The sequence below is a fragment of the Anomalospiza imberbis genome, unplaced genomic scaffold (assembly GCF_031753505.1).
Source record: "Anomalospiza imberbis isolate Cuckoo-Finch-1a 21T00152 unplaced genomic scaffold, ASM3175350v1 scaffold_517, whole genome shotgun sequence".
NCBI lineage: Eukaryota > Metazoa > Chordata > Aves > Passeriformes > Viduidae > Anomalospiza > Anomalospiza imberbis.
This window is the reverse complement of record NW_027100127.1, coordinates 34,080-62,063: the sequence shown is the minus strand read 5'-3', so window position 1 is coordinate 62,063 and position 27,984 is coordinate 34,080. Positions and strand designations below refer to the sequence as shown.

General features: G+C 45.8%; 1 protein-coding gene across 1 annotated transcript; it reads left to right on the top strand.

The window, feature by feature from the left end:
• The first annotated feature begins 114 nt into the window (after positions 1-114).
• On the top strand, positions 115-27,984 carry LOC137467061 (uncharacterized). The gene is made up of 4 exons (XM_068178617.1): positions 115-188; positions 3,709-3,895; positions 18,785-18,887; positions 26,108-27,984. Exons 1-4 carry the CDS (start codon positions 115-117, stop codon positions 27,982-27,984), a joined length of 2,241 nt encoding a protein of 746 aa, XP_068034718.1.

The window sequence follows — 27,984 nt, the reverse complement described above, 5'->3', positions numbered from 1 at the left end:
CAGAGCTCCCACCTGATCCACCACCAGATGATCCACACTGGGGAATGGCCCTAGGAGTGTGGGGAGTGTGGGAAGGGCTTCAGCTGCAGCTCCCACCTCGTCACCCACCAAGGCATGCACACTGGGGAGAGGCTCTACGAGTTTCCCGAGTGTCAGAAGAGGTTTCAGACCAGCTCCAGTCTCCTCAGGTACCAGCGGATTCACACGGAGGAGAGGCCCTTCCGCTGCCCCAACTGCAGGAAGGGCTTCAAACAAAAGTCCCACCTTGTCACCCACCGGCGCATCCACACTGGGGAGAGGCCCTACGAGTGTCCCCAGTGTGGGAAGAGCTTCTCCAGAAGCTCTACCTTGACCCAACACCAACAGAGGCACCGGTAAGGGAAGCCCTGCAAATGCCTCAGCTGTGGGAAGAGCTTCGTGCCCTGCTCCAACTCCATCCCCCATGGGAGGACCCACTTTGGTCAGAGCCCTGGTGACCCACATTCCCAGTGATCCCTGCTGAGAAGACACCTGGAAGGTGGTCTCCACATCTTCCTGGATCCCCATAGGCACCTGGATGAACACAGAGGCAGGAACATCCATCAGGACTCTGATCTATACTGGAAATTCACTGGCAGAAAGCAATTTGTTGACTTTACACCCCAAAGAAATCTCACCCGCTCTGTCCAGTTATTTCTTCTGGTGGCATCAAGCAGTGCTGCATGATCTTGGAGGTCTTTTCCATTTCAATAATTTTTTTCTTCACCCTGTCTAAACAACCAAAACTGGGGTGAAAATAAAGAGATTGAGCAAAGAGATCTAAAGCTGCACCATTTACCAGGATTTGGGGGTGAATTTGGGGTTGGTTCAATAGAATATTTGGGAGGATTTGGGTGTTCTGAAGCTACCAAAGGCAGGGGAAATGTCCACAATCTCATAGGTGTGCCGGCAAAAGGTGTCCACCTGAGCCCGCCTGTTCTCCAAGAATTCTAATTGTCTGTCCCAGTCCCTGGCCTGGCTCTTCCTATCCGGGATGTTCTCCCAAAGTGCCCAAATCACTGCTGAAGCGCCCGAGCTGATCCTGGCTGTAAATGTTCCTGTCCACCAAGCTCTCCTGGTCAGTGCCATGGGAGGTGGGAGTTTAGGGGCTCCTGGGCGGACTGGGAAGGGCTTCTGTCAATCCTGTGGGCATTTGTGGTGCTGGGAGGGCGCTTGGCAGGGTCTATGAGGGAGATTTGGGTCCCTGACAAGGCTGTGTGTCTTGCAGAGAATCTGGGTGGGTCCTGGGGGAGATGGAAACGGGTTTTGGTGGTTCTTGGGGTCATTTATCTTGCAGGGAGTAGTTGGGGGGGGTCCTGTCTGGGAGCTGTGGGGTGGTTGGAGGAGTCTGGGAGTGGCTGTGGGGCTGGGAGGGCGTTTTTTGGGTGGTTGTGACTCCCCCAGACTCCCAAAGCTGCCACCAGACCCCACCCTCAAGATACTGCCAGAGGTCAGTGGCTCCATGTTGGGGTTCATCGCCCTGGCTCTGCAGAAGATATGGGGGGGTCCCCGGGGCCGTGCGTGTCCCCCCAGAGCGTGTGTGACACCCCCCATCCCATTGTCACCCCCTTGTCCCTCCCCACAGGGCTCCAGCCCCAGCTCCTGCTCGCCCAGAGGGAATTTGGGGAGGGGGCAGGGGGGTGTGCAGCCCCCGCCGGGGGATGGCCCCGGCCCAGCCCCTTTGTTCAGCACCAAGCTGGGCTCGGGGCCGCAGGAGGAAGAGGCCGGTGGGAAGCAGATCCTGCAGCTGGGACAGTGCTGGGGCTCAGGGCAAGGGCCTGCCCTGCACACCTGGCTCAGGAGTGACCCTGCCCCGGCAAGGGAGCGGGACATTCCCATCCCCAGGGATCAGGGCTGGGAGCAGCACTTGGGGCACGGACATGGAAACTCTGGGAGCGACTGGGAGCACACTGAGGGCGTGAATTATTCCCCCGCCTCCACCTTCTCCGGCCGCCCTGCCAGCTGAGAAATGCTCGCTGGGCCTCGGCCTTGGCCAACAGCCCCTGGGCTCAGCTCCTTGGAGCTCATCACAAACACTGTCTGCTCCAGGCACTGCTGCTGCCCAACCAGCTCCTGGCGGCTTTAGGAGCAGCCCCGGGAAGTGTTTTTGTTCCCTCAGTGGCACAACATTCCTGTTCTCACCCTGCCAAAGAAAGCTGTGGATGCCAAGTGCGGCCAGGATGAAACATTGCTGGCACTGAAGCCCCTCTCTTGGGGCCCTACAGACAGCGCTCCAAAAGGAGCCCCTTGGAGCTCTCCTGGGCCAGCGACTCCCTCGGAGTGGGGCCTCTCCGAGCCGGGAACTCTCCCGTTTGCTGCACTCGGGGATCCCCAACAACGAGGGAGCCTGGGCCGATCCCCCCACTCCTCCAGGCTCAACCCTTCCCCCGCTGGGGAGATGCCAAAGCATCGGCAGGGAGCATTTCCCTGCCCTCAGGGGAATTTTTCACAGGGGCCTTGCACTGACTCTTTGTGTCTGTGTGCACACAGGAGTGCCTGTGCTTGGGAAATGTGGCAGAAATGCTGCTCTCTGAGGGGTCTGAGTGCCTTGGATAGCTGAGCCAGTCAGGCCTGTCAGTAAGGTTAAATCACAAGGTCTAAGCTAAGTTAAATTGTGCTAAGAGTTGTTCTTTGCTAAGTTGTTAGGTTTAAAATATAAGCCAAGTTGAATATTGTTAAATGTTATTTCGCAGTTAAATTGCAAAGTCATAGGTTATAAGTTCGGTTTAATACTGTAAAGTGCTGTTCTTTTGCTAAATTGTGAAGTTGAAGGTGGAAGTTAAGGTTAAGGTATAAGTTAAGTCCTGTTAAGTTTGAGCTCTGTAAGCTCTTGGGCAGAATCTGCTCTATGCCCTCATACCCGACTCTGTGATGTCACAGTCCACTCTCTGATGTCACAAAACCCTCCCTGTGATGTCATACTGCCACTCTGTGATGTCACAGCACACACTTTGACCTCACTGCCCGCTCTATGATGCCATACAGCCATGCCATGATGTCACAGCCTGCTCTGTGATGTCACACAGTCCCCTCTATCACGCCTTAGCTGCTTGATGACCTCACACAACAAACTCTGTGATGCCATAGCCCAATTTGTGACAGCAGCACCTCTGTGGCTGTGTCATGGAGGCACAGAGCAGCTGTGATGTCAGAGAGGGGCTGTGTGACACCACAGCGTGGGTTGTGTGAGGTCACAGATTGGGCTGTGACATCACAGAGTTTGTTGCATGAGGTCATCCTCACGAGGGGATCCTGCGGCCCGAGCATAGCATTCCTTTCCACTGCGCTGGCCGCCAAACGAGCCCACTTGGCCTCAAAAACCTCAAACTGCACAGAGTCAAAAAGAGCACGTGCCACAGAACGGATGTCGGAAGGTGTCAGCATCTCAGCAAGGAGCATTCCGATCGTCCGCATAACTTCAGCAGACCCGACACCATGCTGGGCAACGGTGTCACGGATTTCTTTCACCATCTTAAACGATAAAGGCTGATGGGTGCTGCGAGTAATGCCCCTAAGCACAGGGAAAGCCTGGGGACCCCCTGGCAAGGTCGCATCACCTGCCGTGTCCCGTCCCGTGGGCTCCACAGGGACAGCAGCAGCCGCCTGACTGCGAGGCAGTGCAGCATCACTTGACACCACGCTCCCCGCAGCATCAGCAGAGCCAGAGGAGCCTCCTCCGCGATCCTGCAGGCGCTGCGAGGAGGCAGAGTCGCACATCTCCTCAGCCTTATCCAGGACCTCCTGCCAAAACCGCCCGCGGACCCTGGGACGCACGGTCACCTGGAAGGCGGGGAGGGTCCACAGAGCCGACGGGGAGGGTCCGCGGCCACGGGAACCCACCGGTCTCCCACCGGCCGCGTCAGCAGCCGCGCTCAAGGTAAACAGCCCCGCGCCCCGCCGCAGCCTCAGCCCCCGCGGCAGGCGGGGGAGCGGGGCCGAAGCAGCCGGCAGCTCGGCGGTGCCGCCCGCCGCAGCGCTGGCAGAGGGCACCGCGGCGGACACAGGCGCCGGCGCGGAACGCAGACCCGGCGCGGCGCCCCCCGCCCCCGGCGCGGGGCAGGGATGGGGCGCAGAGAGAGACGCGGTGTGCGGAGCCGCGGCACCGCGGGCCGACACGAGGGAGCCCGGCACGGCCCAAGGAGCGGCGGAGCCGTGCCGCGGAGCCGCGCAGCGGGCACCGCCCCCGCCGGGCGGAGCGGGGCGGGCTGCCCGCCTGCTGGGCCGGGGCCCGACGGAACAGCGGCCAGCGCCCCGGCTCCGGCGGCTCCCACTGCCGCCGCACGCCCAGCAGGCTGCGCAGGCTCGGGAACGGGAGACGCCGCTGCCCCGCAGGACGAGCCCGAGGTCGGAGCGGGCGAGCCCGCTCCCGCCGCCCCCAGGGCTATGTCGTGGAAACATTGACATGACAGCTTTTACTGAGGATAGCTCTGTGGAAAATCAGAAGTGTGGCAGCTTCACCATTTGTTAACTAGACCAGAAACTCAAGGGGAGAATGACTTGCAAGAGAAACTGTTTTGAAGGCCCACATAGCTGTTTTTTCATCACTCTGACCCCTTCCCCTGCTGAGCAGATTGATAGCCCAGATCCCAAGGTGCACTATTTCCACTCAAGCACAGCCTCCTGAAGGTGTTAATGGCTGACAACGTTTTCGTGTGGAGCAAGGAGATGTCTCCTCCCTGTTAATTGCAATCGATGTACGATGTTTCTCTATCAAGCACTGAAATGCTTTAAAGAGAAGTGTTTGATTCCTGGTTTAAAGAACTGTTTCAGCCATGACCTGGGAGGCAGAAGGTGTCTCCAGGAATGCTCTGGAGTGCTTTATGTAGGAGTCAGATAACGGGATTGCAGTGGCCCCGCTCAGGGAGGAGGTAGGGTGGATGTTTGCTGCTGTTTTAAAGGTGTGAACAGGCGATAAGGAGCAGCAGAAACACGGGGTTTACAGATCCATTGATTATGTGATCACTCCATTCAGCCAAGTAAAGGTTTTTTGTGATTTAGACAATTAACCTTTGAAAGGAAGAAAAAAAGGATGAAGAAGATACAGATGGGCACAAACACAGGAGATGAGCATTGATTTTAGGGTATGGGGAGAAGCAGAAGAAGGCAATTTGAAGGAAGATGAGGGAAGCTCTCAGGGTGTCAAGAGGCCCTTGAAAGGGACCCATCTGTCTGCAATTTCCTGCCCTCTCAGGTGGAAGGAGTGATTAATGACCAGGAAAGGATATGAGGGATGTGTAGACAGCTGAGGGTCTTTTGTAGAAGTTTGTGAAGCTTTAAGTAGTCTGCTGAGTTTCTTGCAGCAGAGAAGCTGAGCCTTGGTTGTTGGTAAGCTTTGAGAAGCTGATGTTGAGCTATCTCAATTGAAAGAAAATCTACTGTGGTCTGAAATGTTTTCTACCACTGAAGAACCAGTACTGGGGTAGAAATGTGTTCTAACCAGGTAGGAAGCTTTTCTCTTTGTGGGGCAATGTGAAGTGGAGAATGAGAGAAGACCTAGTAAAACTGGGAGGGGATAAGGCTGGAAAACTGTGTGCTGAGATGTTGATTGGAAAATACAGGGATGGGGCAGCAAATGGAAGTTGCTGTTGGAGAAGAATAATATGATTGTGTTAGAAAGCTAAGTTTTTGGGACATGGCCTAGAGAAATGAAAGAGCAGGCAGGGGGAAATGTGGGAGAAGGTGAGGTTTGTGCATTGGGGCAGTACAATCCAAATAATAGGTTTTAATAGTGGTTTAAGATCCAGGACTGGCTAAAAAGTCACTTTAGAAGAAAAAGAACATTTCACTCTTTTAGATGCAGATAGCTGGATTGATTTCATGCAAAGAGAGAAACATGACCTTTTTGAGAAAGAATGTTGGTTTTGTTCTATTGGGGATTTTGGACTTACCTGATGTAGAAGCACTGGCTGGTAACAAGAGATGCAGACAGAGGATCAGAGCCAGGATAGAAGTAAAACAGGCTGATTATGTCTTGGTAAAAGAGCTTGGTGGAGATGATAAGGAAACACATTGGCAGATATTAACACTATTAATTAACATTCAGCCTTCATCTGCATGAAGAGCTATCTCACACTATAATTTGGTAGTGGCAATGGAGATGAAGAATAGATGCAAGATTGGATGCAGCTGGCAAAGAGCACCCTAGATCCTCAGGATGAAGGATAGTCTGCTGGCTGTGATGCAAGGCATCAAGGGGGAGAGGAGCTGTAATAGGAGGGATCTGGCACTTGAATTAAGAGAATCAATCAGTGGTTGGTAACTGGCCATGGTAGACATCTGGCAGCATGACTGTACAGCTGTGACCCTTGCATCTGGAGACAGTTACATGGGTTTGTGTCCAAAGCAGGAGTTTCAACAGGAATCTGAACTCAAGTGCAAAGTCATTCCTCACTGACTGATGTGTGTGCAGTAAGTCAAGGGTGCACCAGAGCAAAGCTCCCCCCTGGCTGCCTGTTCTGGCAGTTTTAGGATCATGTTGGCCAAGGGAGCAAGCCTGAGGGTGCCATCACGGTGGGGATATATCTGGCATGGTGGAGGTGGATTCAACTCCAGACCTGTCACCTGTCCCCACTCCTTGGTGATGAGCAGTGACACAGCCATGGCTTTGCCTGTGGATTTGTGGCTTTCCAACCTTCCTTTGCTTGTCCTTAGAAGAAAGACATGAGATGATTCTTGTTCTAAAATTAAATAGCTTTGTTCCATTGCCAGTGAAGAAAAAAGCAAGAGTTCATTTTTTTCATCTCCCTTAAAGGATGCCAAACATGGACTGAATTCCTCAGGGCATCTGTAGCACTGCCACTCTGTCTTCTTGTTACTCTGACCATCTTCATCACCACATTTGATGTGCAAATGTGGAAAGCAAGGCTTGGGTTTATAATGGCTAATTGCTGATTCTTTTTAACTACTCTGCTCTATTGGAAAAGGGAGAACAAGTGTGTGAGTTGTTCTTTTTTTTCCTTCCTGAGCTGCTCACAAAGTTGAGTGAGACAGATACCTCCTGGTCATACACCTCACAGAATGGTTGAGCAAATGTAAAAAGAGCTGTACATACTGACTAGGCAAAGAAAATCAGCTCAAGCTGCTTCTTGGGTCTGTCCTTATTAGTTTGAGGGTTGTCTGGACTCTGATGCTAATGGTGCACAATGTTTTGGGAAGCGTTTAGGCCAGCTGGATTAAGATACATTAGTGTTCCCAACCAATGAAAGGACCAGTCTTGCTGGCACTTGCTCCCCAGTTATTTCTGATTCAGTGAGATGAAAAAAAATCAGGTGATAGGGAAACCTGTAGGTTATCTTTTGTCATAACTAGTATTAACTATTACTGATCAAAAGAAAGATGATGTAACAAACCAATTTTGCACTATAGTATACCCATTAACAACCCATTTTGTATCATCCATGTGAATGTAAGTGCTAAAAATGAAACTAGCCACAGCCCCAGGGACATAGGTCTGAAAAAAATTAATCTTTAACAACAAAATGGAGACGGAGTAGAAGTAAGCATGGAAATGAATTTTTTGAGAAGGATTTGCTAGCATCAATATGTTATAGACACAGCTCTGGCAGAAGCACAGCTGTCCAGCTTTCAAGGTCTGCCTGCTGCAGCACCAGGCAGAGGGACCTGCAGGGAATGTGCTCTTTGTAGCAAGGGACTCAAATTACACTAATTATTGCTGTTTTTTGAAAGGGCTAATTAGCTCAAGAGTTGTGCAGAAGGGCTACCTGCCTTCCAGGGGCCTCCTCAGGCCCCTTGGTTTCACCTGAGGCCATTTGGACATAATGGCTAATTGAAGCAGAGTGGGTTCAGATACCTGTGTATCATGGAGCTTTGCCCCTAGCAATTGTCAGCTTTCAGAAAAAGAACAAACAACGAGTAATTGGCTTCACTTTTTTACAGACTGATTGTTCTAAGGGGCCTAAGCAGAGCGGTTTCTTTAAATTCAGGATGGACAGGTGCATCTGCCAGTTACTTCTCACCTAGGAGAAGTATCCAGCAAGCACTTGTCTTTGCTCATATTGCATATTTGTGAGTAATTAATTTTGCATTAAATTTTTGGTGGTTGTGTTCTGCATACTGGTATATGTTTTCTTGGGAAAAGCAAAACCCATATTGCCTGTTTAGGTAGTTAAATCAGAAAGTTTAACTGTGTGGCTGAGGAAGAATTGCTGTGGTGGACTCTTCCTCGTGGATAACTCTTCTTGAGTCTGCTGCCATTGCTGTCTGCATCCTTACCATGTCATGACATTGCAGTTTGATAATGCATGTGATTGTGAAAGTGGAAAAGTGTGACCTTGAGAAGGGTGCAGTAGGATAGGGAAAGAAATATGGAGTTGAGGGGACAATAAAGAATTGTGAGTAAATATGAATCTTCAAAACGACACATTTTCTGCCTTGAGATTTTGTATGCATGTGCGCCGTCCATGTACATCTAGCTGGTCTTTTTTTGGTTTTGGTTTTTTTGGGGGTATTTTTTTTGTGTTGTTTTATGTTTTTTTGGGTGGGTTTTTTTTTGTTTTGGTTTTTTTTTTTTTTTTTTTTTTTTTGTCTTATGGGCTTCAGATAGTGATTCTCAAGAGAAATAACACTGGTTGGAAACAAAATTGGATGTCTTTGAGCTCCAGGACTGATGAGTAGTGAATAGTTGTTTCATTCCATGTTTTTGTTACATTATTTATAATCTCTTAAAACCTTACTTTGTGCTTTAAATGACAGGGGAAAAAATCAGTTATTTGGGCTGATGTTTTCCTGTAGCTTCTGATTTGGTGTATTAACCACAGGCAAAAATGTTATGTTTTGCAAAACACTAAAAAAACAAAAAAGATGAACCTATTTCTTATGTGTAGTTGAATTAGGACAAATACAAATATTTTGATGAATGGAAACAGTGAAGAGCTCAGTCCTTTGAAAAAGATATGCTGATTTGAAACTTTTAAATTTCTGATATTAAAAAAATGTGGAATTGTAGAAAAGTAGAGCTGGAAGACATCATGAGAGCTTATACTGCTGATTTCTTCCCTGTGGCAAGAGCAACTCAACCTGAACTATTTGGGACAGAAATGTATCCAGCCTATGCTTCAGAAGGTCTGGGCTACTGAGAATAGAAAATTTCAGGAACCTGTTCTCACACATCATTGCTATTGCTGTCAGGAACTTTTCTCTTAATACTCAGTTTGCATTTTCTTTGTAGGGACTGCAGGTTTTGATTCCTCTCCTGCCCATGACAAACCTGAAAAGAAATTTGTTCCCTTTTTGAAACAGCCCTGCTCAAACCCGTCCTAGATGGGATTAGGATAATATATTAGGATGATTTAAAGCATTTGAAACAATTCTAAATTCCTTTTTTCTTTGCGGGCTGAATACTCAGCTTTAAGAAGATGCAGTGTGGGAAAGGAAAGAGAAGCACCAAGAACTGAGCAGGCTTATACAGCTCAACAAAGCCAAAAGCAGAGAAGAGCCTTCTTAACTCCAGATTTGATTCCTGGTTTGTTACACAGACCATCTTCCTTACCTAAGAAGTACTGAGCTTCTCACAAGGGACACTTGTCATTTAAAGCAGCATAATTTAGAGACATTGGTCAGTTTTGAATCCAGCTGCTCGTGGTTCCGTGTGAGCCGGTTTCCGTGAGATTGGATCAAGACTCTTTGCAGTGTCTCTGGTAGATGGGATATGCAAAGGGGCACATGGTTTATATATGGTGAAGAGAAGCACTGAAAAGAGATGCTGCGAAAACCCTAAAAGCTGTCTCTGAAATTCCATCGTTTTTTACTGCATAATTAAGCACTTTTGCTAACACATCCTCCCTTATGATTCCCTTTAAGTTGGAGCATCTGGCCGGGTGTTGCACAAGAGCCCAGTTTTCTTCTCCCTATACAACGGGGTTTTGATTAATTAATCATTGCTTCTGTTTGAATAATACATTAAAGATGCACTTGAATGTTCTAGGACAAAAGTAAAATTAAAAAAAAGAATGCACACAAAGGGAAATACTGCTCTGGCTTGTGAAATGACACGTTCTCTTCAAATGGCAGGACTGTTCTAAATGTGTTACTGGTCAGGCTGTATTTCTTTTCCTGCTTGTTTCTTTTCATGTCCATTTCACATGGTGATAGTCACTTGCCTCAGCAGGCTTTTAAGTCACCAAAATGTTGAATTTTAACATGATATGGAAGAATGCTAAAGTTAGGACAAATATGCTTTTTGAGACAATGCTTTGCTATATTAAAAACCAAGGAATTATGAAGCTTTCATGTTGTTGGCTGCTGTCCATTTTTATTCATGACTTCACAAGAGCAGCTTCGTGCTGATATGACCAGAGCAAGTTGAGTAGTTGTACTTCTACAAATTTCACTATGGTTTCAAAAGTGCAGGGTTTGTGTTTGCTCAGCGCTGAACCTGCCCCTTCACAGGAGTTATTGCTGTTTTTGGGTTTCTGTAAGGACCTTAGTTCTACTCTGTGCATGTCCTCCACAGTCTGGAAGCAGTGAGACAAGATCTGAAACCACAGAGGAACACTGTCTTGTATCCAAAAGCCAGGCTGTCCTGGTGCTGTGCTTTTCCCCAGTATCTCACTGCTGTCAGGATCTCCAAAGGAGGACAAAGCCCTGCAGTTGCTCTCATTCTGCATGCAGTCTTTAACATTGTGAATACTTGTTTCTTGAAAACTGGATGTCAGCTCTTGGTCTGAGATTTTTTAAAAAAATACTGAGGGTTGGACTAAGCTTGCCTTTATGTAATTTGAGCTTTTTGGAGTTGCTCAGTGTTTCCTGTGCATGCTACTGAAGCAGCATGCTGATGTTGGATCATGCATGTTCAGTGTGTCTGGTAAATAGAGCTCTTTGCAATCCTGTTCTATTGACACTTTTTAAAGAGGTCTTAGTAGCAGTGGCAGAAGAGATAAGGTGGTGCTGTGTGTTGAAGTGAGAGCGAGGGCCTGGCTAGCTCTTACTGCTGAAGAGCTGGGGTGTGAGAGGAGACCACTGCTGAAATCCTGGCTGTGCAAAGCTAAGGCAGCTTCTGTCCCTGGCCTAAAGAGACAAAGTGCTGCCTTTTCCCTAGATGAAGGACCATGGGGAAATCAAGGTTTCATGCAATTGTTTCTGTGTCTCTCAAGTGGTGATAGCAGTAAAGCACAGGGTGCACCTGCAGCCTCATTTGGGTCTGCCTTCCTAGGTGACTGAGCAGGAGAGCTTTCCAGTCTTTATATGCTGTCAGATGTGACACTTGGCCAAAAGCCCCTACTCTGAAAATGTAACAAAGTGAAGCCCATATGACTGCTGAGATCTCACTAGATGGAGCAGGGAAGCACTGCTGGATGTTATCCATGGAGGCTCTTTCAAGAGCTTTTCTCCCTTTCTGCCCCCTTTAATCCATTTTCAAGCCTAGCAATGCCTCATGTTTACCCAGCAGGCCCACATGAAAAGGTCACTTCTATTTCTTTGACCTTTTTCAGCTCAGTAAACATTGGCAGCTGGAAATCCTTTCTGTAGACATGTCAGCTGCAGTGAAATGGTGCTGCAGGTAGTGACATGCATACAGAGCATCTCTGATCTCTGATGTTGTTTTCCCAACATTTTAGTCCTTGTGACACCAATTGCTCTCAGGAGCTTGTGGAAGGGTTTTCTTTCCCTTTTCCCTTGGCATTGTTTGGGTGCTCTCCTTATTTTGAAATGAGATAGTAAATATTTGCAATCTTGAATTTGTAGATGTGCCGGTTATCACTAATGTGTGGTCATGGGTTTTATATCCCTCAGGTGTTAGTACCAGTTTGTTGGGATGGGAGGAAAATCTTTTCCTGACAGTTTCTTTCCTAAATTTTTCTGTGAACTGGGAGACCATGTCTAAGACCTGGATGAACTAGTTTTGGTGAGGATGAAGGGGAAGGAGAACAGCAACCTACAGGCTGAATCTTGAATTGTGACCTTATACCCAACATCCACCAGAACCAACTGCTGAAATTAATGCCCCTGCTGTGGAAACACAGACACAGTGTGTGCACCATGAGTAGAGCTTTGTCCTGCTTTGGTTTAAGAAGTTAGGTTCTAGTAGCTCTAGTCCAGCTTTGGATGTTCTTTCTAAAACAGAAGTTAAACTACAACGTGTCTCTCCAATGCCAGCCTTAAGCCATGGCCAGGTATTGCCATCAGTCTCTGCTGCAAATCCTGGAGCGTCTCATCAGCCAGAAGGCTCGTGGGAAGTGATGAAAAGCAAGTTGTCATGTTGTGTTCAAATTATAAGTGCTTTTGGGTGGAGCATTAGCTACACAATTCCCATGAGGCAGGTGATGTTTTTCTGCACATCCTGTGCAAAGCTGAACCTCATTTCCCCTTATTTTAGCAATTTGGCCTTGTTTTTTGAGTTTTTCATAATACTCTCAATGTGTAAGAAAGTTTTCATAGGGAAGTATTTGTGCAATCTTGCTGCCTCTGGGAATTGTTACAGGTGGTTGTAAAGCATAGGCTGTGATTTGTACTTGCCCTATGAACTCTGCATCTGTCACACCGGGTAATACAATTACTCCTTTTTACTTGTTGATGACCTGGGAAGTAAAAGTCCTCCGACTCGAGACTCAGCACTGAGCACAGGGCCTTTTACTTCAGCTGGAATCAATGTTACCTCTTTGTTGCTCAGGGTTGCCTCTACTGTGGTTGCCACGTCCACTCCGAGACTCCCTCGGGTGGCTGGGATGCGCTGGTATAGGAAACCGTATTTTTCATCTGTGTCAAAGGGGTGTGCTGGGTCAAAGGGGTCTGTACTTGTGTCTTCACACGGAGACCCCTCACGCTGCTCTGCGTGTTTCCCGACAGTCTGCGAGTACAGGCAGCAGTAGCACGAGCATTAGAGTTACACACACGACACCAAACAGTTTTGGAACAGGTTCGCCGCATATGACCAAATTCAGCGCATCAGAAGCGGGTACCAGTTTCAATCTTTTTGTTACTTTGACCTTTTATTTTAGTTTGCTTGCCTCCGCTTCCAGACAGAGCAGCTGCAATTACATGACCTTGTTCCTTTAATGTTTCTTTCATCGCTGCCGTGGAGGCGGCTGTCTGATTATTCTGTTCTGCCCGAGTGGCTCTCATAAGCATTTCGTCAACTGGGCTCCCTTGTGGTAATGTTGCCAGGATTGCTCTTGTTCTAGGATTTGCTCCTTCAAAAGCCAGAGTGTGGAACATATGTTCCTGGAGTTCAGGTGGCAAATCTGCATTTTCTTTTATTGCTGCTGACAAACGGTCTAGGAATTGTCCATAGGGCTCTGTGCTTCCCTGACGGACAGTGGTATAGGGTGCAGTTTTCTTCTTATCAGGTACAGACAAAAGAGCTCGGTGGGCTAAAGTCTGTGCAATTTGGTGCATTTGAATAGGATATTGTAGCTGAACTTGTGTGTTAGAATAGGGTCCTTGCCCAGTTAGCATATCTGCTTGTATACCATACAGAGGGTCTCCTACTATTAAATGTTTATTTGCTTCTTCAACTGCTAATCTTTTCCATTCTCTTTCAAACAACAAATACTGAGACCGAGTGAGGAGAAGGGAAGCAACTCTTGCATAGTCAGCAGGGGCAAGGACATCTGCTGTAAAAATCAACTGAGTAATTTGTCGGGCAGCTTCTGATCGAATACCATGGGTAGTAACTGTTTGTTTTGCTTGTTGCAGTATTTTCCAATCATGAGGTTCCCAATTTGCTTGATTATTACTGATTATTACAGAGCAAGCAAGAGAACTGGCAGCCTGCCACTCACTTTCTATGACAGCATCTCGAATCACACCCGATCATCGTTGTTGAATTGGATTTTTTCTGGCCTTGGTGCCTGCAGGGGTATTGCAAGGCATCTGGGCATCGGTGGAGCAGTAGGCTCCACAGGGGGTGTCACTGGGATTGGGACAGAAAGGGGTGTAGGAATAGTTTTTAGCACTGGCACAGTCTCTGTTTTTCTAACTGTTCCTGCGGTATGGATAATTCTGCTAATTTCTTTAAGACTTCTTGAATGGAGTCATTAGAATTTGATTTTTTTAACTTTGGTCTTAGATTCAGAGCATTTTGACCTTCTAACTGTATCTTTTTCCTCTCCCTCGGACTCAGCCGACGGCATAGATTCATCTGACGCTGTGTGAGGCAAAGGAGGGTACAGGGAAGGGCGGCATTCTTTTCTTTTTCCTTTCTGCCCACAAGCTGAAACTCCCTTTTTCAGCCTTGAATCACCCTCCGCCTGAGGAAATTCTTCTATTTCTCCTGCTTCAGGCACTGCTTCCATATCTATTGCTTCTCCTGAAGGGGGATCGGTTACTTTTTCTAATTTTGGATCAGCTGCAGCAGACTCTGATGGGGCAGCCTCCTCTTTTTGTGATGGATTATTTAGCAACTCTTGCAAATTAGAGCAAACAGGGGCAGAGATTCCTTTCATGGGGACATTTCCAACTCCAAAAAAGTTAGCAAGACGTGACAGTTTGGAAGGAACTGGTTTTACATCGCTTCCCAAAGCCTCAATGGCTGTGGCAGCCACCTTTTTCTCAGCTTTCATAGTCTCTAAAGTTTTGATGATGGATTTCCAAGTAACTCCTAACTCTCTGGCTTCTTTTCCATTTTTTCCACCTTCTATCATAATGCCCCTGAGGTAGTTTCCTACCTCTTGCCACTCAGATTCACTAAACAGCACAGCAGGGTCAGAAACTTTCCTTTTTTATGTGCCCATTTTATTAGGGCTATGACATCTGCTTCTTTGGTGTCCTCACCTCTCTTAGAGAAGATAGTTGTCAGTAATTTAATTGCCGTGTCTAATTCCATCGTGGTCTTACCTCAGCAGGGACTTGATCAGCCGCTTAAGCTCTGGACTCTGGTCTCCTTCTTCACCAGGCCTCTCCTGCCTCCAGCTCTCTGGCTCCCAAATCAGGTGCTTGCCTGATGCTTCAGAGTCTTCTGCATTTAAGCAATCCGCATTTAAGCAAAGGTGTCCCTGTTCGTGGTGCCAGTATGAAGAGGGTCCCACGGAGAGCCGGCCGGAGTAATGACACTCAAACCACTGTGGAACCCCTGGGACCAAATGATAATACAGGACAACAGATTAAAGAGCTACCACGGGATGTGTTGATTGACATCAAGAATGCAGCATGCAATGCAATTTTACAAACTCCATCAGCAGGAACACCTGAAAACATTTACACAGGGATCAGGTGAGGACCTTCAGAACCTTTTACTTCATTCCTTGAGCGTCTCACACAAGCAGTGAACAGGCAAGTGAATGAAGAAACAGCAAAACCACTCCTGATTTGGGGTCTTGCATTTGCAAATGCCAACACAAAATGCAGACAAATCATCAACACGCTGCCTGGTCAACCCTCGTTGGAAGAAATGGTGAGGGCCTGCAGCAGGAATGATACACCTCAACACACTGCATCCATTCAGGCAAACATCTGGGGAGAGCAACTTCAAAGGATCCTCCAAGTTCGGGATGGAAGATTTCTCAGAGCACTTCAATTACTGTTTCAACGAAACAACTTTACAGATGACACATGAAGATTGTGGAAGAGGACCAGAAGAAAGAATCACAATTACTTGTTTCTTTGTTGTGGGACAGGTTATCATTGTGTGGGATACACACTGTGAGAAAGGGACATCTTATCATAATGAAAATTGAAATAGAAAATTAAATAGCATAAATTTTTAGTAATTTATTATATTAAGGTTTAAGTTAGGTCGTATTTTAATATTTTATTGATGATGGGCTTGATTTTTATATAGTTTGGTTTGAGTTTAAGTATTGTTTAATTAGAGTATATCACTTGAAGTTTTATTTTAGGTTTGGGCCCTGAAGAAGTTAAGTTTTATAAAAGTTTAATTGATAATGAATTTATATATTATTAATTTGATACATCTGGATTTTATAAAGTTAATATAATTTAGGAATTTTTTACCAAGATATTTTTATATTGAGTTTCAGTACTGTTTGATTCAAAAATTATTTTAAGTTTTTTCAAAGATCAAGTTTACTTAGCTAACAAAGTTTAGTTGTTTTTCTTTAATGATGGGAGGATTTCAACTGAAAAGGAAGTCATGAGACATTGATGAACATTGATTTAAAGAGGAGACACAGTTTGTTGAATCCTTGGTTTTGTTTCAGTCTTCTGTGTTTTATTATAAGTTTATCAATATATAAGAGTCTTAAAGGAATTTGTTTTGGGTTTTCTGAGATTGATTTCATCATTTAATAGTCAGTTTTTATAGTCTGTTATTTCTTTATATAATGATACAAAGGGTGTTTGTTGTTTTCAAATCCTTTCTTTTATTTTTTAACTATTTAAGTGTTTTATAAATATCAGTGTTAAGAAATTTTATCTTATTACTAGCTGAAGCCTTGTGCTTTGTTCTTTCATAGCAAATTTTCATATGTTTTAATGTCCTTTATGCAATCTTATCCAGGTTGCATGCCATTTTGAAGTCTCATTTTGGTTTCTAACTGTATTGTGCATTTTTCTAGGTGGACCTTCTGGTTTGTTTTTATATCTCTTGTGAGTGGAATAATTGCATTTCTATTTTTTATCATTCTCAAATGTTTTTCAGAAGATCTCAAAGGGAGATGTCTGAAACATTTTGTCAGCCTTTTGTCAACTGTTGATCTTATGATTTCGTCCAATTGACATCCTTTTTCCCTCAAAGAAGTTTCAAGGAAAATGAATCTTTTTGTCATCTGATCGATTTACCCTCTTGAACTTCAAGTGTTTATTTTATGTGACAATGTTATGATAGGTTGTTATGTTTTAAGTATCATATATGTATTGTTGGTACAAGCTTGGTTTTAGATAATATGTTAGGGGACATCACTCCAGTTTAAAGTTTGGGCCCTGGCCAGGCTCTGATTTTAACTTGGACAGATGAGTTTGCCAGCAAAATCCAGAGGTTTCTGCACAAAAAATGAATAATATGCAGGTCATTTTGAACTACCAATTCGATCCTACAGATGGAACAGCTGAGGCAGCTTTGAGGTGAAACTTGTCAGCCTTGCCCGGGAAAGGATGCCGAGGATTTTCACTGCAAACAAATGTTGCAGCTGTTTGCAGACTCTGAAGTGCTGGCACAATGTTTCTAATGATTATGCTTTGATCAATTTTATATATGTTATTTAGAATCTCTTTCTTTTGAATCTTCTTGATTTTTTTGTCAGTTTTGATAAGTTTTATGCATTTTATCATTGAGGTATTTTGTCTTATTTTATATTATGTTTTGTATTTTTCAACCTTCCTGTTTAAAAAAAAAAAAAAAAAAAAAAAAAAGGAGGAGAGAAAGGTGAAGAAGTGCCTGAAATAAGGCTGGAATGAGGTTGGAGATGTTGTGTATTTTAATCTTTTGAAATAATTCTTTTGTAAAGCGCACTTCACTGATCATCGAGTGAAACGTGAGGAGAGTCCCAGACACTGGACACATCAAATTGAAAAAACCACTCAAATTAATAACTTTGGGAAAGAATTGTGTTTGTGTTTTCACAGGGGTTGAAAGTATGCGTGAGATCTTGTTGAGTTCAGAGGAGAGCAGATCCTGACTCCAGAAGCAGAGAAGTCAGCACGCAGACGTGAGCAGGTGTCAAGACAGTGGACATCTCTTCGTTCTACATGCAAAAAGAGGACTCTGGGACTTGGGTTTCTTTTGGGACTTGAGTTGTTGTCTTTCCATTTCAGGAAAGGGAGATGATGGTGTTGCATTCCAGATTCCCACGGGGAATGAGGCCTGCAGTTTGATCAAGTGTTATACTTGTGCCTCATCTTCTCACTGATTGCCTTGGGCAATGGGGTGGTTTTGTTCATGTTTCAACCAAGGGAAATGTTTGGAAAACTCGGGGCAACACATCAGGGTTGACACTATCAGTCTGAAACACTCAAGGCCAGAAAAGCCCTTTTCAACATGTTTGAATTTGCCAGGGAACAAATGGCTGATTCCAAAAGATATCCCTCCAAAAGTTTTGCAATTTGGAGAATGGAGGTGGTGTTTGGATGGGGTTTCTTGCTGCTGCTCCTTATGAGCCTTGAGAACTGGAAAGTTGTGGCAAAAATGAATTTTTATATAATATTTCGGCTTTTCGGAGTGGCACAAAACAAAGATAAAATCATAGAAGTCACTCCAAACCACTGAATTTGCAAAGAAGCATCATCTTGGTGTATCTACACTAAGATGTCGAACAAACCATCCAACCAGGTTTCAAAATAATTGCCACGAGAGATCTTTTTCATTTGTAAGACAGTTTGATTTGCTATCCCTACAGATATCAGGGACAGTCCATGCAGCATTGGCAAATCTTTTGTTAACACGCAGCATGACTTTGATAAAAGAGCAAGAAGGAAAAAATTGAATGAGTGAAGAGATCCAGATTGTGACAATGATAATGTTAACACATGGAAAAAAGGCTCGGAAAACTGGGATGGTTCTGCTTTCACAGCAGGTGGCATCAAAAAGAGCCTTGGCACAGCTGGATCAAAAGAGGTTGTGGGCAGAGTAAAGATGCCCATGCCGTTTCTTTTGCATTGGATGATTTGTTAGCTAGGAGTGTGAAATGAGAACAAAGCAGCAATTGAACATCTATTGCGGGCACATGGACACAAGAGTGATAAATGTGAAGAGGTATCATGAGAGAAAACACACCTGGAGGGAAACTAAATCTTAGATGGATGCTGTGTTCAATTTGTTTAACCTTTCACAGTTGTAGAAGGAAATTTTGAAAACAGTTGTATATCTTTACAGGGTATTGTAATTCTTCTGATGCTTGTGCCGTGCATGCTTTAGCGCATGCGGCAGACCACGGACAGAGCTGTCAAAGAAGTGTTCTTGGTTCAAGAAGGAGGGGGAGATGTGGGAATCCAGGGCATCCCTCTGGCTGCCCTGGAAGGTCTGGGACCCTGGCAGGGGGTCAGGAACCCCCCTGTACAGAGCCCCAAGAGACACTGTCTCTGTTCTCTGTCCATGCAAACGGTTTTTCAATCTTTCAGGATGAATTACAAGCTCTGACTGTTTGATTTAAATAGTAATTAGTGTGGCACGGGTGCAAAAGTAGAATTTTAGGATTCTAGATAAGGGTTTCAAAGGGGGCAAGATGGAGGAAACTGGGTGTGCCTTGTCCTTTTTCTTCTTCATACCCTCCATACTTCACTGTGGTGTTGGCATTTTTCTGTGGGTTTAGGCTGGGGACACACTGTTCAACATGGGTGATAGGTATTGGCTCATTATTGTAAATATAGCACACGTAGTTTTTGGTATATAATGTTTGTAACATCCCACTGAGGGGCAGAGCCCCACACACTGTCCTGCAAGACAGACCTGCTGCAGGTCAGAAGGGAAATATTTTAGAGAAGAAGAAATAAACAACCTTGAAAACCAGCACAGAAGAATTACGACTCCTTCTTTGGCAGCGGGGCTGAAAGACAGAGACTTTCTACAATCTTGGGAGCATCTACATATCACAGATCCCCACAGGTTTTGGTTTGGGTTTTTTGTTTTTGCTTTGGGTTATTTTTTTCATTTTGTTTTGATTTTGTACTTTGGTTTGGTTTGGTTTTGGGTTTTTGGGTTTTATTCCCCCCACTTTTTCTTTTCACTTCTCTTGAAGGAATGGCTCTTCTATTTACTTGGAACAAGAAACTTGTCCGGAAAAGAAATTTTCTTGGCAAATTTTATTTCGTTTCCTTTAGTATCCAGAGCACTCCCAGACCGAGCTGACGGGCAGCCCGTGCCCTGTGCTCGGCCTGCTGGCACGCCAAACTGTCGAAACGGCCTCCCCACCGCCCCTCGCCCAGGACCCTACAAACCCTCCCCTGCAAAACAGCATCTCAGCGGGGCCAGCGGGGAAGAGAAGCACGTACGTGCAGCGGCAGAAATCAGCAGCAGCCGCCGGCCCCCGATGCGACTCGGCCCGCCCTGCCCCGCCGCACCACCGGCGGCAAGCGGCCGGCCGCTTTTGGGCGGGTTCTTTGACGGCCCGCAGAGGTCTTCGGCCCTCGGTGGGGGTCTGGGGGGTCACGGGGTCTCGGTGCTTAGGGACGGTATTAAATTCTGGGGTTTTTTTTGTCGTGTAGAGGCACATGTTTCTGAAATACAGCTGTCTTTTTAAACTATTATTTCTGTTTGCTCCAAGAGGATGTTAACAGACTACATAAATTCGAGGGGAGTTATACTTGAAACACTCCGAGCTGCATTGGAGATATTTCCATGTGGCTGGTGGGGATGATGTGAGACATGGAGGACATTCATATCTTCCCAGAGCATCAGAGAAGGTTGAGAGCGCTGCCTCATGTGTTTCAAGGGGACTGACATTTATTTTTGTAATTCTTTTTCTATCACTACGTTGGTATGTTAAACTCCACATATGTGGTTTTCTTTCTCCTCGCCTCTTTGGATCACCAAATCATGTTTCTCTGTGGAATTTCTTAGTCTTGTGTGTAGTTCTTGTTGGGAATGGTATCTGAGGAGTTTCAACACAGACACATTTATGTACTAATGGACAATTTCTTAAAGGAGATAGATTTCTTGTTGCTTTGAATGTAGATTACACCTCCACAGGCACAGAGATGTGACACTGATGATGTCTTCTTCAGCTAAAACAAATGCTCTCCAGTTAGTTACGTTTCATCTATGTCAGCACCCTGCCCTTACGGGAGCTATTTCTGCTCTGTTTTTCAAACTTATGTCTTCCTATGCATGGCAGAATTGCACTAAGGATGGTGTGATGGGACAGGCTGTAAAACCTTCATCGGGGCTTACGATACGTTTGTCATGAGTTTAACACCCAGAGGAATTTATTGAGTAAGCAGAATGACATGCTATTTATTTACAAGCTTCTCTTTTGCTAGATTTGCATGCCACTGTGCATGCTATTCCACTGTGTAGAGATGTGTTTGGATGTGTTTGTGTGAGAGAGACGGAGGAAGCAAGATCAAGGGATCTTGACAACATTTTTAAAAATTCAGGAAACAGTTGCACTCACTGAAGCCAATGAATACAGAAACTGAAAACCTGACATGAGTTATGAAAGTTAGCAGTAAAACCCTCCTAACATACAGCCAGCCTTCTCACAGCTAGGCCTTTTGAGATAATTCCCAAAAGCAGCACATACCATATGGCAATGGCATTTATTGTGGATTTGACACTCACAATTAGTGAATTCCTCTCAACTTCAAAAGCAGATAGCCTTTGGCAAAATCCTGATGGATGCATCTGGCAGGTAGAGAGGGGGAGAAAAAAAAATATTGAGGTCAACACAGGAAAAAAAGAAATGTCTGAAATCTTAGTTTAGAATAGTGGCAGAGAGCTGCTGGGAGTGGTTGGGAAAATGCCTGAGCTCATTTAAAAAGACAATGAGCAGATGATTGATATTTAGGCCCTGACCCAAACTTTTATTAGCAACTTTAAAAAACCTTTCAATTTGGCTTGAGGGATACCGTTTCCTGTCCAAACTTATCCACCTATATCCCTGTAGGGGGGCAAATCAACAACAGATACAGATGCAAAATAGCACATAAATCTTAATTTGGAGAGCTGTGATGGAACTGAAAAGCCAGAAGAAAGAGAATTATGAGAATTTATTGTGCCTTGTCTTACTTTTCTTGGGGGGGTGGAAGGTGTGTATTTTTCCACATGGATCAAGAAAAAATTCATTGCAGTTTTTTCACACTTACGTATTGTAAATGATACCAGTATGGCTTATCATAATTAAACCATATTTTTGTTGTTGATATCGGGATGTCAGATGTGCTGAATATTTATTAAAGTTGTCAGAATTAAGTCCATCTTCCTTCTCCCAAGTGTTTCAGACAAAATAATTCCAAGGTTTCTGTAAGATGTAGGAGAAATGAGCTGTCTTGCCAGTTCTTGTAAGATTGTTAGTCATGTCACTGACAAGTCCTGGCATCTCTGTTCTTTGGAATTAAGACCTGAAATATCATGAGGAGGAGAATACAAGTTTCTTTCCCTTCTTTGTGGAAAACAGACGAAAACTGGCAACATCAGGCAGTTCCAGAAACCTGGTCACATGTGTGTGTTTGAAGGGAAGTTTTCATTCTCTTCCAGGTGCAGTGTGTTTATGGCATAGGTCCATCTTCCCAGAAGAGCTGAGCATTTGCTGGGGCAGGAGAGCTGAAAGTAAGCAAGATTTTGCTCCACAGTTACTGAATCTCCCAGCTGCATCAGTCAATGGTGGATGGGGAAGAGGGAGAGGGTGGGGTAGTTAAAGATGTGTCTGTAACTGCAGGAATGCTTCAAGAAACCACAGCATGTCACAGCTCCTTTGTGTTCAGACAGCAATTAAAATTTTAGACCTTCTCTTAGTGGCAGTTACAGGTTTTCATCTTCTCTGGGTTTTCATCCTCAGAAGTGGGAATCTGCGCTGGAAATGTTAAGATATTCCAGGGAGTCATGTGGGGATCAATGCAATATAATGCATTTCCTTTATTGCATGCCATACTCTAAAAATGTGTTCTAAAAAATTGTGCATGTATAAAACTAAAGCTACACACAACTCAATTGAAATATGTTGTAATACAGAATCAAAGTCATATATTCTCTACCTCTGCTAATACAATACACTATGATCTTTAATCACATATCCTTTGTTCCCACATTTTCCCTGATCCATTAGTTGAAAAATTCTCTTCTTCACTTATACTTAACTTTTAGATACTGATTCATGTCATTACTATCCCAGAAATTGTCACTGCTTGCTCTTGTGATGTTTTTAGGGTGCTCGCTCTGCATAGACCTTACTTAATCTATGCATCTTAGATACTTCTACAAGTTTGAGGTGCTTCTATTATTATGTTATAGCTTTAATACATGGAGGAGCTAACAAACTGTCTTCTAATAGAAGATTGACATCTTTAGAAAACCAGGGGATGAATTATTCCTGATTTTCATACTCTTTGTCTAGCTCTGCTTTCAGTCTAAGAGAACTGTGTGTATTTATCATTCATTTTCGTGCACCTGGACATAGCCTGTGACCTTCATCCAAACTGCAGAGCTCCTTAAGCACAGAAGTGACATTCAGCTTCCCTAAGAAGTGCATCCTCCTTGTCTGCTGCATCATTTAACATGCTCATTCCAATGTCTAGAGCAGATGCAGAAGGTTTTCATATACCAGTCTCATTCATTAATGTCATTTTCAGGACAGCATCAGTTTTGTTACTAAAGAATGGAAGAGTCTGTGTCCTAATTCATATAAGTTCAATTCATACAGTGTAGACAGTCATGTCTCTATCTTCTGGGTAATAATATTTTTTAATTAATTGAGAGGTACTTCCATACATATTTTCTGAGTGTATCTCTAGGTTCTACTTTATAGGGAAAAGTAGACTATAGCCAAACCAGAAGATCGATTGCCGTCTCAGGAAAAAAAACATTTGCATTTTGCAGCTGTGCTTGCTCTGCTGGAAGAAGGAAGCAAAACCAGACAAAGCCCTGCTCCTGTGGTAGCATCAGCAGCTGTAAATCTGAATGCTTATGAAAAACAAGGAAAGTGTGTTGAGTGAAGAAATGGTGTTTTCCTCTTGTTTGTTATTTAATTAATTTTTGGTGGTTTGTTATCTCTCAGAAAAATCTATCTCAGATTTCTTTGCGGAAAAACATGAAGTGTTTATGTGAGAGTGAAGATCCTACTACTGGAAGATTGTATAGTTACGCAAAAGAATTTGCCTGTTTTGTCTCAAAAATGCTTTCTGGAGGCAGTTATCATTGAGACTTATAATATACCCGAGACTGATGATGGATGGGCACTGCTGTCCATGCAAGGAAAGGCTCTTGTATGTGCATAAACTAAATATAAATGTGAAGGCATTTATAAATAGAAAAACCAGCACATTTCTTACAGACTTTTTTTTTCTTTTTTTAAGCTAGTGAACTTGAAGGTCAGATCCAACTATATGTTGCATTTTCTGTCATATAATTATCATATATATAATGTCCTGGCGAGCAGCTTCCAGTCACGGACATCAACAGTTTACATAGCAGATGAACTAAGAATAACCTGGGAGAACTGACCCATATCAACCTCTTAAGTGTAAACTGTAGCTCACAACAGTTTTTGTGTTTTCATGGTCACAGAAGGGCCTCAGTTGTGTAAAGGAAGAATTGTGTTCAAAAAATACGGAACTATTCTGCTGAGTGTTCACTTTATTAAATCTTGGAAAATGAGAGGAAACAAATCTGGAAGAGTGATACTTGGCAAATAATTTTTGCTCCCTTGTAAAAAGAAGGAAGGGACAACATCAAAAACAGCTTCCCTAGAAGAATGCGGGGAAGATACATGATAAGTGGCATCAGCTCGGAAGAGAGTTTAAAACTCTTTATTGGAATACTTTTACTAATGACATCTGTTAAGCAAATCCAATTCAGAGCAGTTTTAGCCATCCCAACATTATTCTGCTACACACCAATGGGCGAGCGTGATCAGCCTGAGGTCAGTGTCTGTCTAGCAGTGGCCATCTGTGGTCACGATGCAGATACTCAAGTCACATCCTGTTTCCCTTTCCTCCCTCCCCATTTCTGCAGTTCCATTTAGAGATGAGTTCCCCAAAGAAAGGTCGAGGAGTATAATCTCTCCTGTACTCACAGTCCTTTGGAGATAAATACACAAAGACATAGCAGAAACAGACAGAAGTTCCTTTATCAGTCAAAGAGATTGGCTAAGACTGTTTAAGGGAGACAATTTTGAAGATGGTGGGAGTGACAGAGGTACATCTTTGCAGAAATTTGAAAACACAGACATTCTACTTTCTGAACAAAATCCTGGCTATACCAGAATTTTGCACAGTGTTGAACCACAGAGTTTGAGAGCTAAGAGGTTATTGAAGGCATAACATTTTGTAATTAAATTATTTGGCCTTTTTAGGATGGCATTAACTCTTCCTGTGCATCATTCAAGCAGCCTGGATTTCTTCCAGAAAGAAAGAAATCTCACTAAATCTGTAACAGAGCATTAGCTTACATGACATCCTACCCCAAAGTAATAAGTATAAATACTACTAAAAAAAAATGTCCCCCACCAGTATTAAATAAAAGCCTGCACTTGTACACTGAGAACATCCATGGGTCATGTCACCCAAATTTGAATTTGACAAGGGTTGTGTGTGAGGGTGCTTGTGCCTGCTCTGTCAAGGGAAGCTCTGGTGTTCCCAGGTTCCCGAGTGATGGATCTGCACTTGGTGTCTGTTGGGGCTCGGGGTGCCCAGGGCCACGATGAGTTCCCTGGCCGGGCTGGGGACGGCGGGCGGGGCTGGCCTGTGCCGCGCTCTGGGTTCTGTGACATCGCAGGCGCCGTGTCACAATGGGGGCAGCTAGAAAAGGCCCCAGCGGGTGCCGCTGCCCCAGTAGAGCCTGGGCAAGCGGTGAGTGCACAGCAGTGAGGAGACGGGGCTGGGGGCTGGAGGAGGGCTGGGGGAGAAGCGCCGGTACCTGGGGCTGCCCCCGCATCCAGGGCCCAGCCCCGGCGGGAGCGCCTCGCTGAGGGCGCGCTGCTTGCTGGGGCAGCGGTGCAGGCCTTGCCAGCTGCCGGGGGCCCTCTCCTTCCTGCCGCCACATCCCTGCTGCTCCTGCCCCTCATTGTCCGTCTCCATTCCGGCCCCACTGAACCCCTTCTGTGTGTCCTCCTGCAGACCATGGCTTTACTGTCACTGCTCTTCGTGCTCGTGCAAAGCCTGATCCAGTACCCCCAGCCGGCTGGGGATGGGCTGGATGAGGCCACGCACCAGCGAATGAAGGAGCGTCAGGAGCTGCTGGACCGTGAGATGGCTCAGCTGCTGCAGGAGCTGGAGCGGGGGCCCCTGGAGCAGCAGGACGAGGGCTGGGGAGCCGTGCTCTTTGGTGCCCTGCAGCAGTGGCCGGTCTGGGTTCTTGCTGGCGTCCTGCTCTTCTTGGGCCTGTGGTTTAGCTGCAGGAGAAAGAGCTGTGACACCAGCAGCAGCAGCAAGGACCAGAGCTCCTGCAAGAACCTGGGAGATGAGAAAGGAACAGAACAGAAAGAAAACAGCACTGATCCAGAGGAAGGTGGAGAAAACACTGACGTGACTGTGGAGGCAGATGACAGCAGCACTGAAAATGACAGAGGAGGCAGTCCTGTGGCTGTAGATGAAGGAGACAGTGATGATGCCATTGAAGGCAATGACGATGTGAAGGTGAAGGAAGACAGTGATGTTCACAGAGACAATGGACATGATTTAAAGAAAGATGAGGGACGGAGTGATGGGGATGTGCCAGGAGACAGTCGTGGTGACGAAAATGAAGAAGAACCTGGCCATGTTGTTGGAAATAAAGAAGACCTAGATGAAGCAGATGAAGGAGAACACAAGGATTTGCGGGTGGAGCAAGACAAGGACACTGGAAAGGAAGAAGAAGGAGATGGAAATGAAGAAAAAAACAATAGTGTGACTATAAAGGTGGGCGACAACAATGACATAAATGAAGGTGAAGACAACATAGATGGACAGGAAAAATACATGGATGTGAAGGTGCAGGAAAGCAGTGATGCCAGTGAACAGAGAAGCAGAGATGTGACTGAGCAGGAAGATAGTAATAAATGCGGGAATGAAAGTGCCCATAATGGTTTTACTGGACCTGAGAAAGAAAATAAGGATGTTACAGAAGAAGATGGCAATGATAGAAACGAGGCTGAAGAACAGGGTGATGTGAACGTGGAGGGAAACAAGAACAAGGATAGAAAAGAAGACAAAGAAGGTAACGTGGCTGCCAGTGAAAAAGTTGGCAGTGATGGTGGCAAGGAAGAGAGCGGCAATGGTGGACCCGAAGACAGAGAAGACACTCAGGATGCTGGGAATGAGCAAGGCATCCTTTTAGTGGATGGCATACAGTGGCCTGTGGAGGACCTGGAGAGAGGTTGCTCAGTGGTAGCTGAGCTGATGGAGAGCTTCACGCGTGTCTTTGTGGACAGCGTGAGCAATAGCTTCTACCCGGTGCCTCAAGAAGCCATCGGGGTGGGCAGTGCCTTTGAGGGCTGGAGTCCCCGTGGGTGGGATGGTGTGTACCACGTGCTGGTCCCACTGAATCCCCCGCCAGGGCACGTCTTCCACCTAGAGCTGAACAGTGCAGGGCAGATGGCAACAAGGACCTTCAGCGTCCGTGTGGAGCTTGCGTGCTTGTGCGAGAGGGAGCGGCTGGGCGAGAAGCTGTTGTGCTTCCTGCACCACTCGCAGGAGGAGCTGTGGCGGGAGCAGAAGCGCAGCCTCCTAGAGACACTCTGCACCGGCTCCTACCTGGATGTGGAGAAAACCTCCCGCTGGTTCTACCAGTTGGTGAGATGCTCGTGGCTGCACGTGCCTCAGTCATACTCATGGCACTTGGTGTTTCAGCCCTGCAGCCGGTCCTGCCAATTCCAGCTGAGCAAAGGCAAGAAGAGCCTGACGGTGGAGATGCTCTTTGGAGTGCGCCAAGGGGACTCTGACATCTTTGTGGTCAGCCATCCCACAGAGGCCCAGAAAGGCAACTCCAGCATCTTTGTGAGCAGTCAGCCCACCGAGGCCAACATCATCGCAAGCACAGCGTGGCCTGAGACATATGCTGTGGCAGAGGCAAAATTCTTGCAGCACATTGCCAGGCAGATGCCGTGCCAGAGCTTGCACCTGAAATGCCTGCAGGTCTTCACCTGCATCCTGAGGGGCACAGGTTTTTCCAGCTCTACCTGGAAAACTGTGGTCATGCACGTGCTGACCACCGTACCGCTGTCCCGGTGGCGCAGGAGGGAATTTGCACAGCGGCTGTGGGACATCATGGCGTACCTGCGCCGCTGCCTGCACTTGAAACACCTGGAGCACTTTGTGCTAGGCAACGGGAGGCTTCCTGCAGAGATCAGCTTGCCGCCAGCAATGCGAAGGCTTCAGCCACTCAACCTCTTTGAGCACCTGGCCCGAGATCCTGCTGCCCACCTAGAGGCGCTGAAAGCTTATGGTCGGCTGCGATTTCGCCTCCGGACGCTGCTCTCCAGCTACTGA